Source organism: Haliotis asinina, chromosome 1 (assembly GCF_037392515.1).
Source record: "Haliotis asinina isolate JCU_RB_2024 chromosome 1, JCU_Hal_asi_v2, whole genome shotgun sequence".
Lineage (NCBI taxonomy): Eukaryota > Metazoa > Mollusca > Gastropoda > Lepetellida > Haliotidae > Haliotis > Haliotis asinina.
Window position 1 is genome coordinate 31,808,197 of NC_090280.1, and position 13,757 is coordinate 31,821,953.

Sequence of the window (13,757 nt, forward strand, 5' to 3'; positions counted from 1 at the left end):
GAGTCACATTTTCACATTTAATTTTGTTAATAACTGTGTCTCACAGAGTCACATTTTCACATTTAATTTTGCTAATAACTGTGTCTTACAGAGTCACATTTTCACATTTAATTTCGTTAATAGCTGTGTCTTACAGAGTCACATTTTCACAACATGTGTTTCCAGCAACCCCAGTTACTGTCAAATGTTAGGTGGTGCAAGAGCTGACTATCAGTTGCTGTCAAATGTTAGGTGGTGCAAGAGCTGACTATAAGTTGCTGTCAAATGTTAGGTGGTGCAAGAGCTGACTATAAGTTGCTGTCAATGTTAGGTAGTGCAAGAGCTGACTATCAGTTGCTGTCAAATGTTAGGTGGTGCAAGAGATGACTATAAGTTGCTGTCAAATGTTAGGTGGTGCAAGAGCTGACTATCATTTCTCACCAAGTTGGGTTCTCAAGACTCCCGATGATGCAAAATGTACGATTTGATAAGAACTGACAATAACATACAAACGGTTCATATTGGTAAAATCGATCGTGCCTCATTGGGTTTGGTGTCTTACAATCCTGATGTCAAATGTGAGATCTAACACCACCTCATGTTGTATTGAACAAGAGGTGGCAACTATCTTTGACATATCGTTTACTCTGATTTTGATCACATCTCACTGAGAAGGGTTAATAACAATTGGTGAATCTATTTTTACGCTGCTTTTACCATTCCATTGATATACCCAGAAATTGGCTTCACGCATTGAACCCATGTGAGGAATCGAACCCTGACCTTACACATGACGAATGAACGGTGTAGCCACTAGGCCACCCTCACCATCCCTGAGTGACAATAGCCACGAGCGATTCATAACATGCCTGCAAACTACCAGGTGTAATTTATGTTAAGATTGCAATCACATGCACTCACTAGCAGCTCAGCTTCTCCAAACTTCACAAGAAGAGTTTGGTGATGATGATGATGATGATGAGAATGGCGATGATGATGATGATGATGATGATGATGATGACAACGATAACGACGACGTTATTGATATTCGCCAGGGGGCAAACGTTAAATTAAATTATGCGCTACAGTATACAGGTATTCGTAACAGACCTGTCAGTTAAGTAAATGCATATTGCAGTGAACTATTAGACATGGACTTGATAATACCGTAAGTGCGGAAGACCATAAGAATAATGATACTAAATGACCGTGACAATGAACACATCATACCTGACACGTTTAGAGTATTGTTTTAGTTGTCCTCATTTTGTTTGGAAGGAATCTGTCTTACATTTATCCACCATCTTGAATAGGGCTATCAGTCACGCTGTTGATCTGGAAGTGAAACTTTGAAACTTCAAGTTTTATTACCTATTTGAAATAAGACTCACGAACAGACATCATTAAAAGCAGAGTGACATTGGAGAGTCTCGCTTTATGCTCTGAATCGTGCAGAATGAATACTTGGCGGTGGTATTAGTGATCTATAGACATTATCACCATAAATGTATAATACAACTTCGTTTCTCCTTTATCAAAGCGTGGTCAGATGGCATTTCAATAAATTGAATTTCCGGCATTCCTAGAAATCAACATTGCGGGGATGTCGAGTTTGATAAAATTACATATCAGTTTTATTTGCTTTAAATGGCTTATTAATTCAACTAAATAGAGATCACGTGGGGATTGTTACAGTAAGACTTCTTGGTCTCAAATCTCGCGAGAACGAGACTTCCATCGCCAGACGGAAGGGGCGTAATAACAGTCAATGTTTCCTGGCCATCCGCTAATGAATTTTTAACGTTTGTCTCTATGGAATATAAGAGCATTGAAATGAGAATATATGTTGTTATTGTTAAGCAATCGAGTGAATAGAAGTAAAGGAATGATACACGCAAACAGATAGATACGTGTAATATATCGTATAAGAGCATTTGAAAGCCCCTTTGCCAGTCAGATACAACCAAACGAGTCAGCGATTTACATGGCACAGGGGAGGCCCTTTTGAGACACAACAGTATGAACGTATTTGTTAACTCTCGAAACTGGTCGCCATTTCGTACGTAATCACCACGCCAACAACGAAGCAGAGAGTGTTTGCACAGAGAGAATTACGTTATGCAGACTTTTTTCCCCCCTTTTTAAAAAAAATGAACATTTTGTGATTTATAGTAGCGCTGCATATCTCGTCCAAGTGATGCTAATTTTAAGTCTGCTGCAGATTTCTTGCTGGATATTATTACTCAGCGTTAATTTAACTGTGACAGGCATTGATCAGTGTTAACAGACAGGTAGTAGTCTGTTTCAGATCTCGAAATTTGTCAACGTTGCCTGTATCAGGTATTAATCAGCGTTAACATCTTAAGTATTAATCAGTGTTAACATCTCAGGTAATAATCAGTGTTAACATCTCAAGTATTGATCAGTGTTAACATCTTAGGTATTAATCAGCGTTAACATCTTAAGTATTAATCAGTGTTAACATCTCAGGTATTAATCAGTGTTAACATCTCAAGTATTAATCAGTGTTAACATCTCAGGTATTTGCCGGCGTTAACAGGGGTGGAAATAACCCATTGCCCGACGTCCCAGTACCAGGGGTACATTAGCATTTCAAGAATTATTTCCATCCTAGTTAATTATGTCAAGTATTAATCAGTGTTAACATCTCAGGTATTAGTATGTTAAACATCTCGGGTATTTGTCAGCGTTCATTATGTGGGGTATTAATCAGTGTTAACATCTCAGGTATTAATCAGTGTTAACATCTCAGATATTCATCAGTGTTAACATCTCAGGTATTAATCAGTGTTAACATCTCAAGTATTGATCAGTGTTAACAGCTCAGGTATTTGTCAGCGTTAATTATGTGAAGTATTAATCAGAGTTAACATCACAGGTATTAATCAGTATAAACATCTCAGGTGTTAATCAGTGTCAACATCTCAGATATTTGTCAACGTTAACTGTGAGAGGTATTCATCAGTGTTGTCGTCTCAGGTATTGATCAATGCTAACATGTCAGGTATTTGTCAACGTTAACTTTGTGAAGCATTAATCAGTGTTAACGTCTCATGCACTGCCCATCGTGAACTATGAAAGGCATTAATCAGTGTTAACATCTCAGATATTTGTCAACTTCAGCCTTCACACCTCAACCTCAGGGTCATCAATCAACGTTAACTAAGTTGTAAACTTATCAGGGTATATCATGTATCGGTCAGCATTAATCATTCCAGGTGTTAATTAGACACACCAGGTGTTAACAAGCCTTAACTTTTTCCAAAAGTTGTCAGCTTTCTAGGGCATCGGTGTGATTTCTTATATGGATATTTGAGCAGGTTTCACTAAGATGAATTTCAAACAACCCTGATGATATAAAATGTAATCTTTAACAAGACTTGACAATAACATGAAAATATTTCTCAAAGGTATAATTGATCGCATTTAACCAAGATGGGTTTCTAACAACCTCTGATGATATGAATGTAGGACTTAACAAGAGTTGACAAAATGATTAAAACTCCTTTCTCGTTTTCATATTTAATATATATTTTTTATGTAAACTTGACTTTATATGCATTTTGGAATTCGTCGCATATATTGCCCCCTGATTTCGATAACTTCGCGATGAAAGGTTTTCCATTTGCCTCAGCAAATCATGTTTGTAAATTTGAGACCCTAACAAATGGTCGTTTCGAATTGACCAGGTAATGACCACAAATGTAAATTATCGATCGAACCAGGATAACTTTGAATAAATTGTTGGGGAATAAAATACCGCGCTAATGGGAGTTAATTTGTAGTATGGCATTTTCAGTTTGACTGTCAACTCGTCCCTTTTTAACGAAATTTGAATTTTTATGTCGTGTACCGTTTAAAGGGAAGTGCAGCTACAGCACCTGGCAAGGCCGTAAGGAGTTTGATACCTCGACGACACAACCTCCATCAACATAATTTGGTAGTTCTTCATAGTGGTTGTTCACTCACTCATATAACAACTAGAAATTTCTAAAAATATCGTTATTATCTCTGGGAATACTTTATAAGCTTTCTGTACGTTTAGTTATGAACTTTTTAGTAGAAATGGTTTGTAAATGCCACACGTGACGTTTAAATCTAGACTTAATACCTCATACACGAGGGTACGTCATGGTTTTGACGGAGTTATCGATCTTCTGACAGAGGCTCTGTTCTACAATCTAATGTTGTCTATAACGTTCGAATACCATCACAGACATGCAAAACATCCTATCAATTATTCCATTTTAATTAAATAGAAGTTCAAATAAAATATATATTCTTGTAAATTTCATTATTCTGCAGACACGCGCAAGTTACCTTGTGTATATTTTGATATCGTTTTAGTTACGAATATGAAGACATGTGACAACCGTGGTTTTCTTCTCAATGTCACTGACATGCACTCTCAAACAAGTCCTGGAAAACCAGACACGGGTCATATGCATGTATTAACCTTTCAGGGAGAATGTTGACATTGACAGACGTTCTGATTGGTCGAAACATGAGTCGAAGAGTCACATGTTGTACAGTGTTCAACTCTCATGTGAATATAAGCTACATTTCGCAACTGAAACAAGACATTTATTAAACATTGCGTTGTTGATGTTCTACCCGATATTTCCGTTTCTGTCAATCTGTAATTCATGTAGGTTGTGTATGTCTCTAACCTTTGTATACATTTTCAAATTAATTTCATGACTCTTTACGTGTTAATATCATATGGCAGTTTAATTTATATTCTAATTTGATGGGGTTTTTTTTTTGACCATATGGTTAGGTCGGCGATAAGTATTTTGTTAATTAGACACAGGTCCATATTTTGTTTCTTTATTCGAGGACAAGAACACGTGTTGTTACCTTACATATTTATTGCCACTGTGGTGTATAAATATAGAAATATTTTTATCAGATAAAAGCGACAAATTTTTATCAAAAGCAATACCCACAAGAACAGTCGCGTGCTTGTGAATACCAAACGGCAGATGGTCATCCAACTCGTGTCACCTGTCACAAATACACGCGAAGGCTGGTCAGTTACTCCTCTGAAAATATTTACCATTTCTTAATCCTTCTCATTGTGTGAACAGACAATAGTATCAATATTACCTATGTGGTAGGTATAAATATATACAGTACAATGACTTGATATAACCAATACCTCTATACTACATATTAATTGATAAGGGAAAATACATCACTGAATGAGACAATCTGACAAATGTACTTGATACAAATCAGTTATTTCTATTCATGAGGAAAGAAATACACGTTTTTCAGTCTAAATATAGCTCTTTCGAAATTAATCCACGATCTTAGGTTTTGTCCTTGGCGTGTACTAAGTTAACTTTTATATTCATTAAAATACTAGTACTAAAATACTAAATATTTGTCACTGACAATATGCCTACAAAAACAACCCATGATGACTGTGATTTAGACATGACACGTAATCATTTTACCTAATTATTAACAAATAGAAGTAATTCTTTAGAAACACATTTGGATTATATCAAAATGTCGTACTATGTAGGAAACACATATATTTGCTGGTATAAAAATTGCCAATAAAATTCAAAGAAAGCAGTGACAAAGAAATAATACATATTTTTACTTTATTATAAAATTGCCACAAAAACAAAATAATTTGTGTTTACAGACAAATGTAGGCAAAATATATTCATAATGGGACATTGAGGCATGCAGGTGTATTCACATCACAATTAACTCTGCCATAAGGACTGTAGGTATATTTTTATAGAAATATATGATTTAACATATGCTTCTAAATACGAGGAGAATTTGTCACATTATATCCATGAAATCGATACCTGTTCTGTTCAGTGTTTTTTTCTGTTTTTCGATACAACGCACGAATAATGAACATTGGTTCCAAGTGATCTGAATATGAAAGTGTTTTTCTAAACAATACTATGCTAACCATTTTCTTCCTCAGTGTGGGAGCACGTACTAATCCGGTCTTCCTATCTTTCGTTTAGGGAGGTACTTGAAAATAACCACACAGTAATAAATGTTATATAAACTTTCAATATTTCCTTGACTCAACCGACTATCTACAGCGGGATGTTTGTAGTGTTTCCTTTAAGTATGTAGGGTATGAACTGACAACGGCAGCAAAAAATTGATAAAAAACAAGTAAAGGGAACAAACCCAAAACAGATTAAATAAAGTCAAACGTGTTTCCTTCTTGTGTTTCTCTTGTCAATTAAATGTCATGATTAAAATAAACGAGGTATTCCTTAGTTTCGATGTGTAAATTTCACCTGTTGTAAATTATTAAATTATCTTGAGACTGAATTGATTTATTACAAAATACTTATATTTTGCAAAATGATAAACATAATCCCTTTCGTATAGCCGCATGTATTTTTAGAATAGGAATGATAAAAAAAGTCGAGACTCCGCCGGAAAATGATGTCTGTTTAAAAATGGAAGATACGAATGTATTTTATACTGGCGACGAACTTCTGAAATGTATCCATGGTTTTCATTCGTTTTATTGTAATAAATGCTTGCATGTTATCTCTCAGAAGACGAGTGGTATTTCATACCTAGACATATCGTAGATAAAAAAATATATTTAAAAAATAACCTAAAAAAACCCACAGTGTGACCGTGCAGTAATATTGTGACAACATGTACGTAATGTAACTATTTTTGCGTTTGTAATCCTAATAACGTCCAAGTTGTATCACTGCTATGTACAGTTTGTTTTTGTTTGTAAATCACCATGATGCAATGTAAATATCCAAAATGCCGAACGCTTACATAGGCACCAAATTTTCATAAATCATATTTAATTGCGTGTAATAACATTAACGAACAATCACTCATTGTGACAGAAGTGATAACACTTTCAAGCTAGCATCACGTATAAATACGTCCCTTATTTACTGTCATAAAAATGTTATTAACCTTAAATAATTTGGATATAAACGTTGGTGTTTTGAACACACTCCCCATCTAGAGCTTTATTATGGCACCTGTTTGAAAGGACATCTGTTGCAAGCCCTCTACCGTTAAGATGTATCCAACACGTGTTATATGATATTTACACCCCCAACCTGTTGAGGCGGAAGGCAGGTGATACAAAAATGATACATATGTGATACGCGAATACGTGGATAGTAATTAAAACCAGGAACATTTGCATTTTAGTTTCCCAGCTTTTAACCAGATTAAAAAAAATGCAAATTCGATATACTCCGATACGGTGTTTATTCAATGTATTTAACGATATACACGAATAATTCAATAACAGGGTATATATACATCCATTGCGGTATTAATAACTTTCATGAAAATTCGGACTTGCAAAAAATATTTTGAATTTCCATGATGAATGAGCAGATCAACGGCTATTTATAGGATCTCGTCACAAACATGTTCTCTTGTTTTAAATATTTAATGAATAATAATTATTTACACTGTGTTAACTATCTCCTGTAACTCGTACTGATTACCCAAGATTTCAAGGTGATAAATTACAAAACACCCTAAGCCAAAGTCAGTGTAGGAAAATATTAAAATAAATGACATGATACAAGGGGTACATTATCTGTAACGGTTTAGAAACCCACAATAGATATAGTCAATTGTACAGAACAATTAATATGTGTATCAGTGCTTTAGACATTAAGGTGGGATTACTGAAGACTCTAATTAAAGCAGTAATCTTCATACACACCACAATAGAGGGAAAAATGTAGACGTACTTTTTTAAAAAATAGCTTTCCTTTCATAAAAAAATACAATTGCACGTCTTCCCGAACAAAGGTATATCCTACCACACTGTCGTTCTATGCTTAAAAATCGTTTTGGAGGAAACCAAACGCATTTCAAACTTTTATAAATCCTTATTATATTACCACAGTTTCATTTTTTCAAATATATCTTTTATATGCAAATGACAAAATAACGGAAAAACGAAAACCTAACAAATCATAAAGTTATACGTCATGTTAAGATGAAAGTCGAGTAAACCAAATAAGGAAAATGCACAAATTAATATTCACAGTTGTCACTAGACCCTCTGTCTACAAAATACGACAAAGTCGATATAATATGTCTTTACATGTGTTTATAAATATAATAATCTTAACTCCTACAAGGAGTTGTAACTATCAAATATTGGACAGATATATTCTCTGCATGCATGTACTATCGCATCATGCATGGGGTATGGGAGATAACTCTAATTGGAAGATTAATTTAAATCAGCTTAAAACACGTGAGTCGTTCATTGGCCAAACATTTAAAGGAATTTTAATTTGCATATTATGTGCTTTCCGTGTTGCACTGCATTATCCTAATCAGTTTCTATCCAGTTTAACCCAGGATTCTAACCACGTTTGAAGTGTCCCACACTTAGTAAGTTTTCCTTACTGTCGGTACATATTTCACAACAAAAATTATTAAGCACAACGTTTCTAGTACTGTTTTCTGCCTATTGTCGTATATGGAACCGCAGACATACTTTGACCCACAGGCAAGTAAGTCTCATTTCTTCAGTTATCCACGTGGCTCCACGCGTATTCCTTTCAAATGACACGACTATCACTGTTTTATTTGAGAAACAATTGAGGCAATATATCTAACGCTTCGAAAGATTCATATTTTTGTTCCAGCATATATCTATTTGAGTACTTTCAAATTACCTTTTCCTACGTATATCTGAATTAAAACGCGATGGAAACATCTGTAGAATATTGTATCTTTATAGATTTAATAATATACTAATGAAGTTTTTTTTAATGTTTCATTTATAAATATTGTGTCAACATGTAGGCGTTTGTTTACTAAAGTGTTTCACTCAAATGTCAACAATATGTCACACACTATTTTCATCATTGCTTTATGAATTATTTTAACCCTTTTCACTTATCACATGCCATAATGAAAACGTTCGTGTAACTCCAGAGTAAAGAAATTCCTTTTGAAAAACAGTAGATTTGTTCCGCAACGGAAGAAGAATTTGTGTATGCTTTATTCTCCTTTATACCACACAATAACGTACACTGTATATGGTATTGCTTGGTCGTAAAAGTTTTCGATTTTGTTTAAGGATAATTATTTCAGGTTGTATGTTTGCTCGAAAGATTTCTATTTCTCGGGACAGTAAAATCGAAAAGAGTGTAGTGTAACAAATTAACAAGCTACTGCCCCATAAAAATACCATCCCATGTATGTATGTGCGTATGTATCGAGTTATCGATGAACAGGATGATCTGCTTACTTTGATATTATCGTTTATTAATGTAAAATTGCATTTAAAGTATACAGTGAATCTCTCACAGTGTCACTCTTTCTTTCATGGAGAGTCGTAAGAAGTAATTTGTGAACACTGAATCTAAACATTGTAATCTGAATTACCGCAATATTTATCCCCAAGATGTAATGCACTTTCAGCCTATTTGCATAAAACTATCAGTGATAAAAGTCGACATTACAGTCATCTTCATCAGCTTAAATGTAAACATATATATATATATATATATACTTCAAGTAATTTTGCAAGATGAACAGTTTCCTGTAACGAAATTAACTATTTTTTAAGCTTTAAAACATTACTGTTGCTATCAGATGTAATGATCTTTATATTTTTCACGAGAGATGCTGACATTTATTAAATGTGGAAAGTATAAATGGCGCTAAGTACTTCTGAACAGACACACACACATACACACACGACCTTCTCACTAGTTTTGAACTTTGCTTACAAATGACAATGAACAATAAATGCATTAACACTAGTGTTTGTGGGAAATAATTAAGAACATATATCAGAAAATCAAACCAAAGCTATGACTAATTTGTTGTTAGTTATTCAAGGATAAACCAACAGAGCATGGGCCCATGATCATTGCTTATTGTATCAGGTGGTATTTTGAAGAACAAGACTACTACACAATCTTAATAAATTCTGATGTAACAAAATGCATTTGGGAACCTTAAGCGTATACGCATTTTAAAGACTCAAAACATAATATATGTATATTGCAAATGAAGATTATTAATGTTTTTCATGAAACTAAAGATTCATATGACTATATCGTCAGATTTATGTCCTTCTATGTGATATCTACCTATATATCTCTATCAGTATATATATACATACATATATATTTGACATTTTTTATGTTATGGTACGGTCTTCTCTATATCGAATTCAGCAGTAAGTATACACTTAATAGGAATCACTTTCAAGCAGTTAAAGGCCTATAATACAGGTATTCTCCAACTAAAATAACCCTCTGGAATATGTGATCATAATAGGTTATTTACAGACTTTATGTAACACCGTGCATATTCCCGTCTATAGACAGAGTACACTATTCACTTAAGAATAATACTTTACGGTTCTGGGTACCAAGAAAAGGCCAACTTACCATCGAGTTGATGGAAAAGCTCCTCAAACCAAGCCTTCCCGTAACATTAGGCAGATCACGACACACCAAGACCACAGACCCAGTCGGCTTGCAGCGGGGTTTCTTGTTTTGCGATAAAACAGAGATGTACGAAGCTACTCTGTGAGTACACATATACTAACAAATATATTTACTACCTACCTTTCATATTTTTACCCAAATTAACCCATCGAATCCAAATTGGTCGTAATTTCGATAGAAAACCCGTGCTCATTAGAGACGAGTTTGACCAAGGCTGTATCACAATCGCCATGTGTTTACCGTTATTTGCTAAGTCGGCTTCAAGTACAGATAGGTATCAGCAGCAGTGATATAACAGTATCTGGGAGGAGGTATGGTCCTGTGATTTTAAGCTGGTTATGAAATCATCAGCTTTGCATTAATTTCAAACTGAAGCAACCACTCTGAGCTTCGACACAAAGGTTCAAAGGTGTCCACAGTTTGTCTTCGTTTCTGACCAGTGGCTGTGCGATTTGATGGCCAGATTCCATTTGTAAAATTGTCGTGTCAGTTCTAGGGAGACTGCGTACCCCATGACGCCATTTTTACTTGGATTTCGTTCAAAACAAGCAAGCATTCACTGTGGCGAATTCAAGCCGCCATTGTGGTTGGGCGCACTATGTCTCGCCAGATACCTGACGTTGGTTTGTTTAGCAATGTATGATAAGCTGGTTTAAGAAAAACAACCAACTTCACAAAAATCAAACAGTTTTGACTCTCTACCGAAAACTCAATCAAGTACCCGTGATAATAGTTTGAGTGATTTCATTCATTAATTTAATCTAATTTAAAGCCAATTGTTCAGGTTTGGTCGTACAGGACCAAAATGCTACTTAGCATTGCCAAGATGTCTTCAGCATTACTTAATATACTTTTAATGATTTCATTATCCTGGAATAGTTATTGTAACATTTTAGTCTTAATTACTTAAACTTTTTGAGTTGGTATTGAAGTATCTTCATTATATATGTTAGACCTATAAAATCTGATTAAAATTACAATAGATAGGTTCACAAATATATAAAATTATTTGTAACAACGTTACTCTGTACTCGATGGAGATGGCTGGAAATATTCGGATATCAGACTGAGTAATTCTACAATTTCGTGAAAAAGTACTCTAGAGGGCAGAGTTCGACGATGACGGATAGCCATGTTCTCTGGCGGCAAATTTCGGCGGGAATGCTGAATCCACATCCTGTCTAGAGCCGGCCTTCGTGTCTGGAAAAGCTAGTCCCATTATTTTATTTTTTGTTATTTCCTTTACAGAACAAATTTGTACTCAAAACTAAAACTGATATTTCAAATTATGCATGATTTATGCTCAAACTTCGACTTGATCAAATTTGAATAAATCACCTATTATACCTAGAAATACATTACACGTTCTGAACTAAAACAGGTGGCTGAGCAGCCAGACGGCCGAGTGACAAGTACTCAGTGCGGGCCAATCAGACACGCGATCACTTGCTCTAGCCACGCCCATTACCATACGTCACGCAGCAGTAAGGAGAATTTCGATGTTGGCTGCACAGATCCTGTGGAGGTCACGCATGTATGGAAAAGCAGAGCTTCTTCGTATTTTGCGAATTGTTGGAAGTAAGAAATTTTCACAATCAATTATCCCAAGGAATGCATTCGTATAATTGTGTTGAATTTGGAAAAACAAGAAAAGTCAGGTACGTGTAAATCAACTCGGGTCTCCAAACCCGTTTTAGTCCTCACTCGCGTCGAGGGGTAGGCCTATGTCTGTTTCCACTAGTCGATGCTTTGTATTTCTAGAACTGTCGGTTTTGTGTCAAATCCAAAAACATTAATCCTTGTTTTTACTTCATGGTTGTTTCGTTGACGGCGCAAGAGACAACTTTTATTATTAGCAGGCATATTTGCGTTCGTCTCGTGCCATTGTGAAAAACGTAGTCGAAAATCCATCACTTGATGACAGCCTGTCAGCATTTGACATATAACACGCGGTTGTTTGAAATCTACATGAAACATGGTTAGATACACACATTGAATATTTCCGTTGTGAATAGAAACCACATCCTTAAATCTCGTTCCGTTTTCATATAGATCTAGTTGATTCTGCAACACCACACCACCAAAACAATCTCCGGTGTCACAGACATCTTAGGAGGAAGAACATTGTTAACGGAATAATCCGAAAATATGTAGGTGTGGTCATTTGTTTAAACTAATCCACGCACAACTCGTGTATCCTTCCGACAGCGTTCTTCGTAATTGGGTCAAACAGCCACAGCGTCACATCCGAGCGATGTACAGCCATGCAGTCTGAAATTTGAATTTCACGTTCGAAGGTTTTACGTCGGCTTTAACCAACAACAGCATCTAGTCGTACTCCTAGCCAAGTTTTTCATGAAAACGGGACTAGAACGCTTGTCGTTTACAACAGCAGACCCCCACGTCTCTCGTACACCGACTCTGCAAAGTAGTGTCGTTACGTAATAACTCCTTCAGCAATGGTAAATGCGCGATTTTTTAGCAACTCTGTGTTCTGAAGTGACCTTCGACCTTAGCATATGCATAGCGCAAGCTACAGTATACCATGGAATAGGCAGTATTTGGGCGAGGCTCGTCTCTGTTACATTTAAAGATACGTTATGAACATGACGCTTCGTCTATTCCAGTCTGCATTTCACGTTTCTGTGAGTCGTTTTTGAAGATGGATTTCTGGGCCTGATCGGTGTGTCATGACCGTGTCCTGTCAGGTGTTAACGTGTGCGTTATAAATTTGAATAGACCTTCTTTGAAAATAAGATGACAAACACTTCGTCGTTTCTTTAACAGAAAAATACATATATTCTGAAAGATTATGAGCCAAGTATCATTAAAGTTTGAGGTTCTCGATTCACCGAGACAACGACAGTTTTGCTACAAGTGCATATTTTTATATCGAGTGACAACGGTCCAAAAGGATAATTTCGATAATTTTATTGAAAATATCCGTTAGTTTACCGTAAGTCATGACGTAAAGTTCAATGCAATAATTAAATAGTTGAACTGGGGTTACGGTCGTACGAATGTTCAACAATTCATATTGTGTGGAGGTTTCACCCATACACATACGATTTAACAGTCAACGGCAGGAAAACTTCAGAATGGAAGCGTTTTAAAGCAATGAGAACTTAGATCAAAAACTTACTGTAAAAAAATGTATTCTCATTTTAATAGATATTTGGACTTCAAATACCCTGTGATACATACTAGAAGTAAAAACAGTTTTAACATAAAGGTAGCTTTAGTCAGATAGATATTTAGAAAGTATAAAATGATTTGATCAAATAGTTT

At 35.4% G+C, this 13,757-nt stretch overlaps 1 protein-coding gene across 10 annotated transcripts in view; it reads left to right on the forward strand.

The window, feature by feature from the left end:
• The window catches only part of LOC137290394 (uncharacterized), a 376,153-nt gene that overhangs the window by 215,467 nt on the left and 146,929 nt on the right, over nt 1–13,757 (forward strand). The window contains exon 1 of one of the 10 annotated variants that reach the window (XR_010957208.1): nt 11,962–12,047. The exons of 6 other annotated variants lie outside the window; for them this stretch is intronic. Coding sequence is in view for 2 of the 4 variants with exons in the window: in XM_067821319.1 (XP_067677420.1) it covers nt 12,006–12,127 (122 nt within the window). In the remaining 2 variants the exon portion in view is untranslated. Of the gene's footprint in view, nt 1–11,961; nt 12,128–13,757 lie in introns of those variants that run through there. 3 more of the 10 variants (XM_067821319.1, XM_067821302.1, XR_010957211.1) reach the window with 3 other exon arrangements.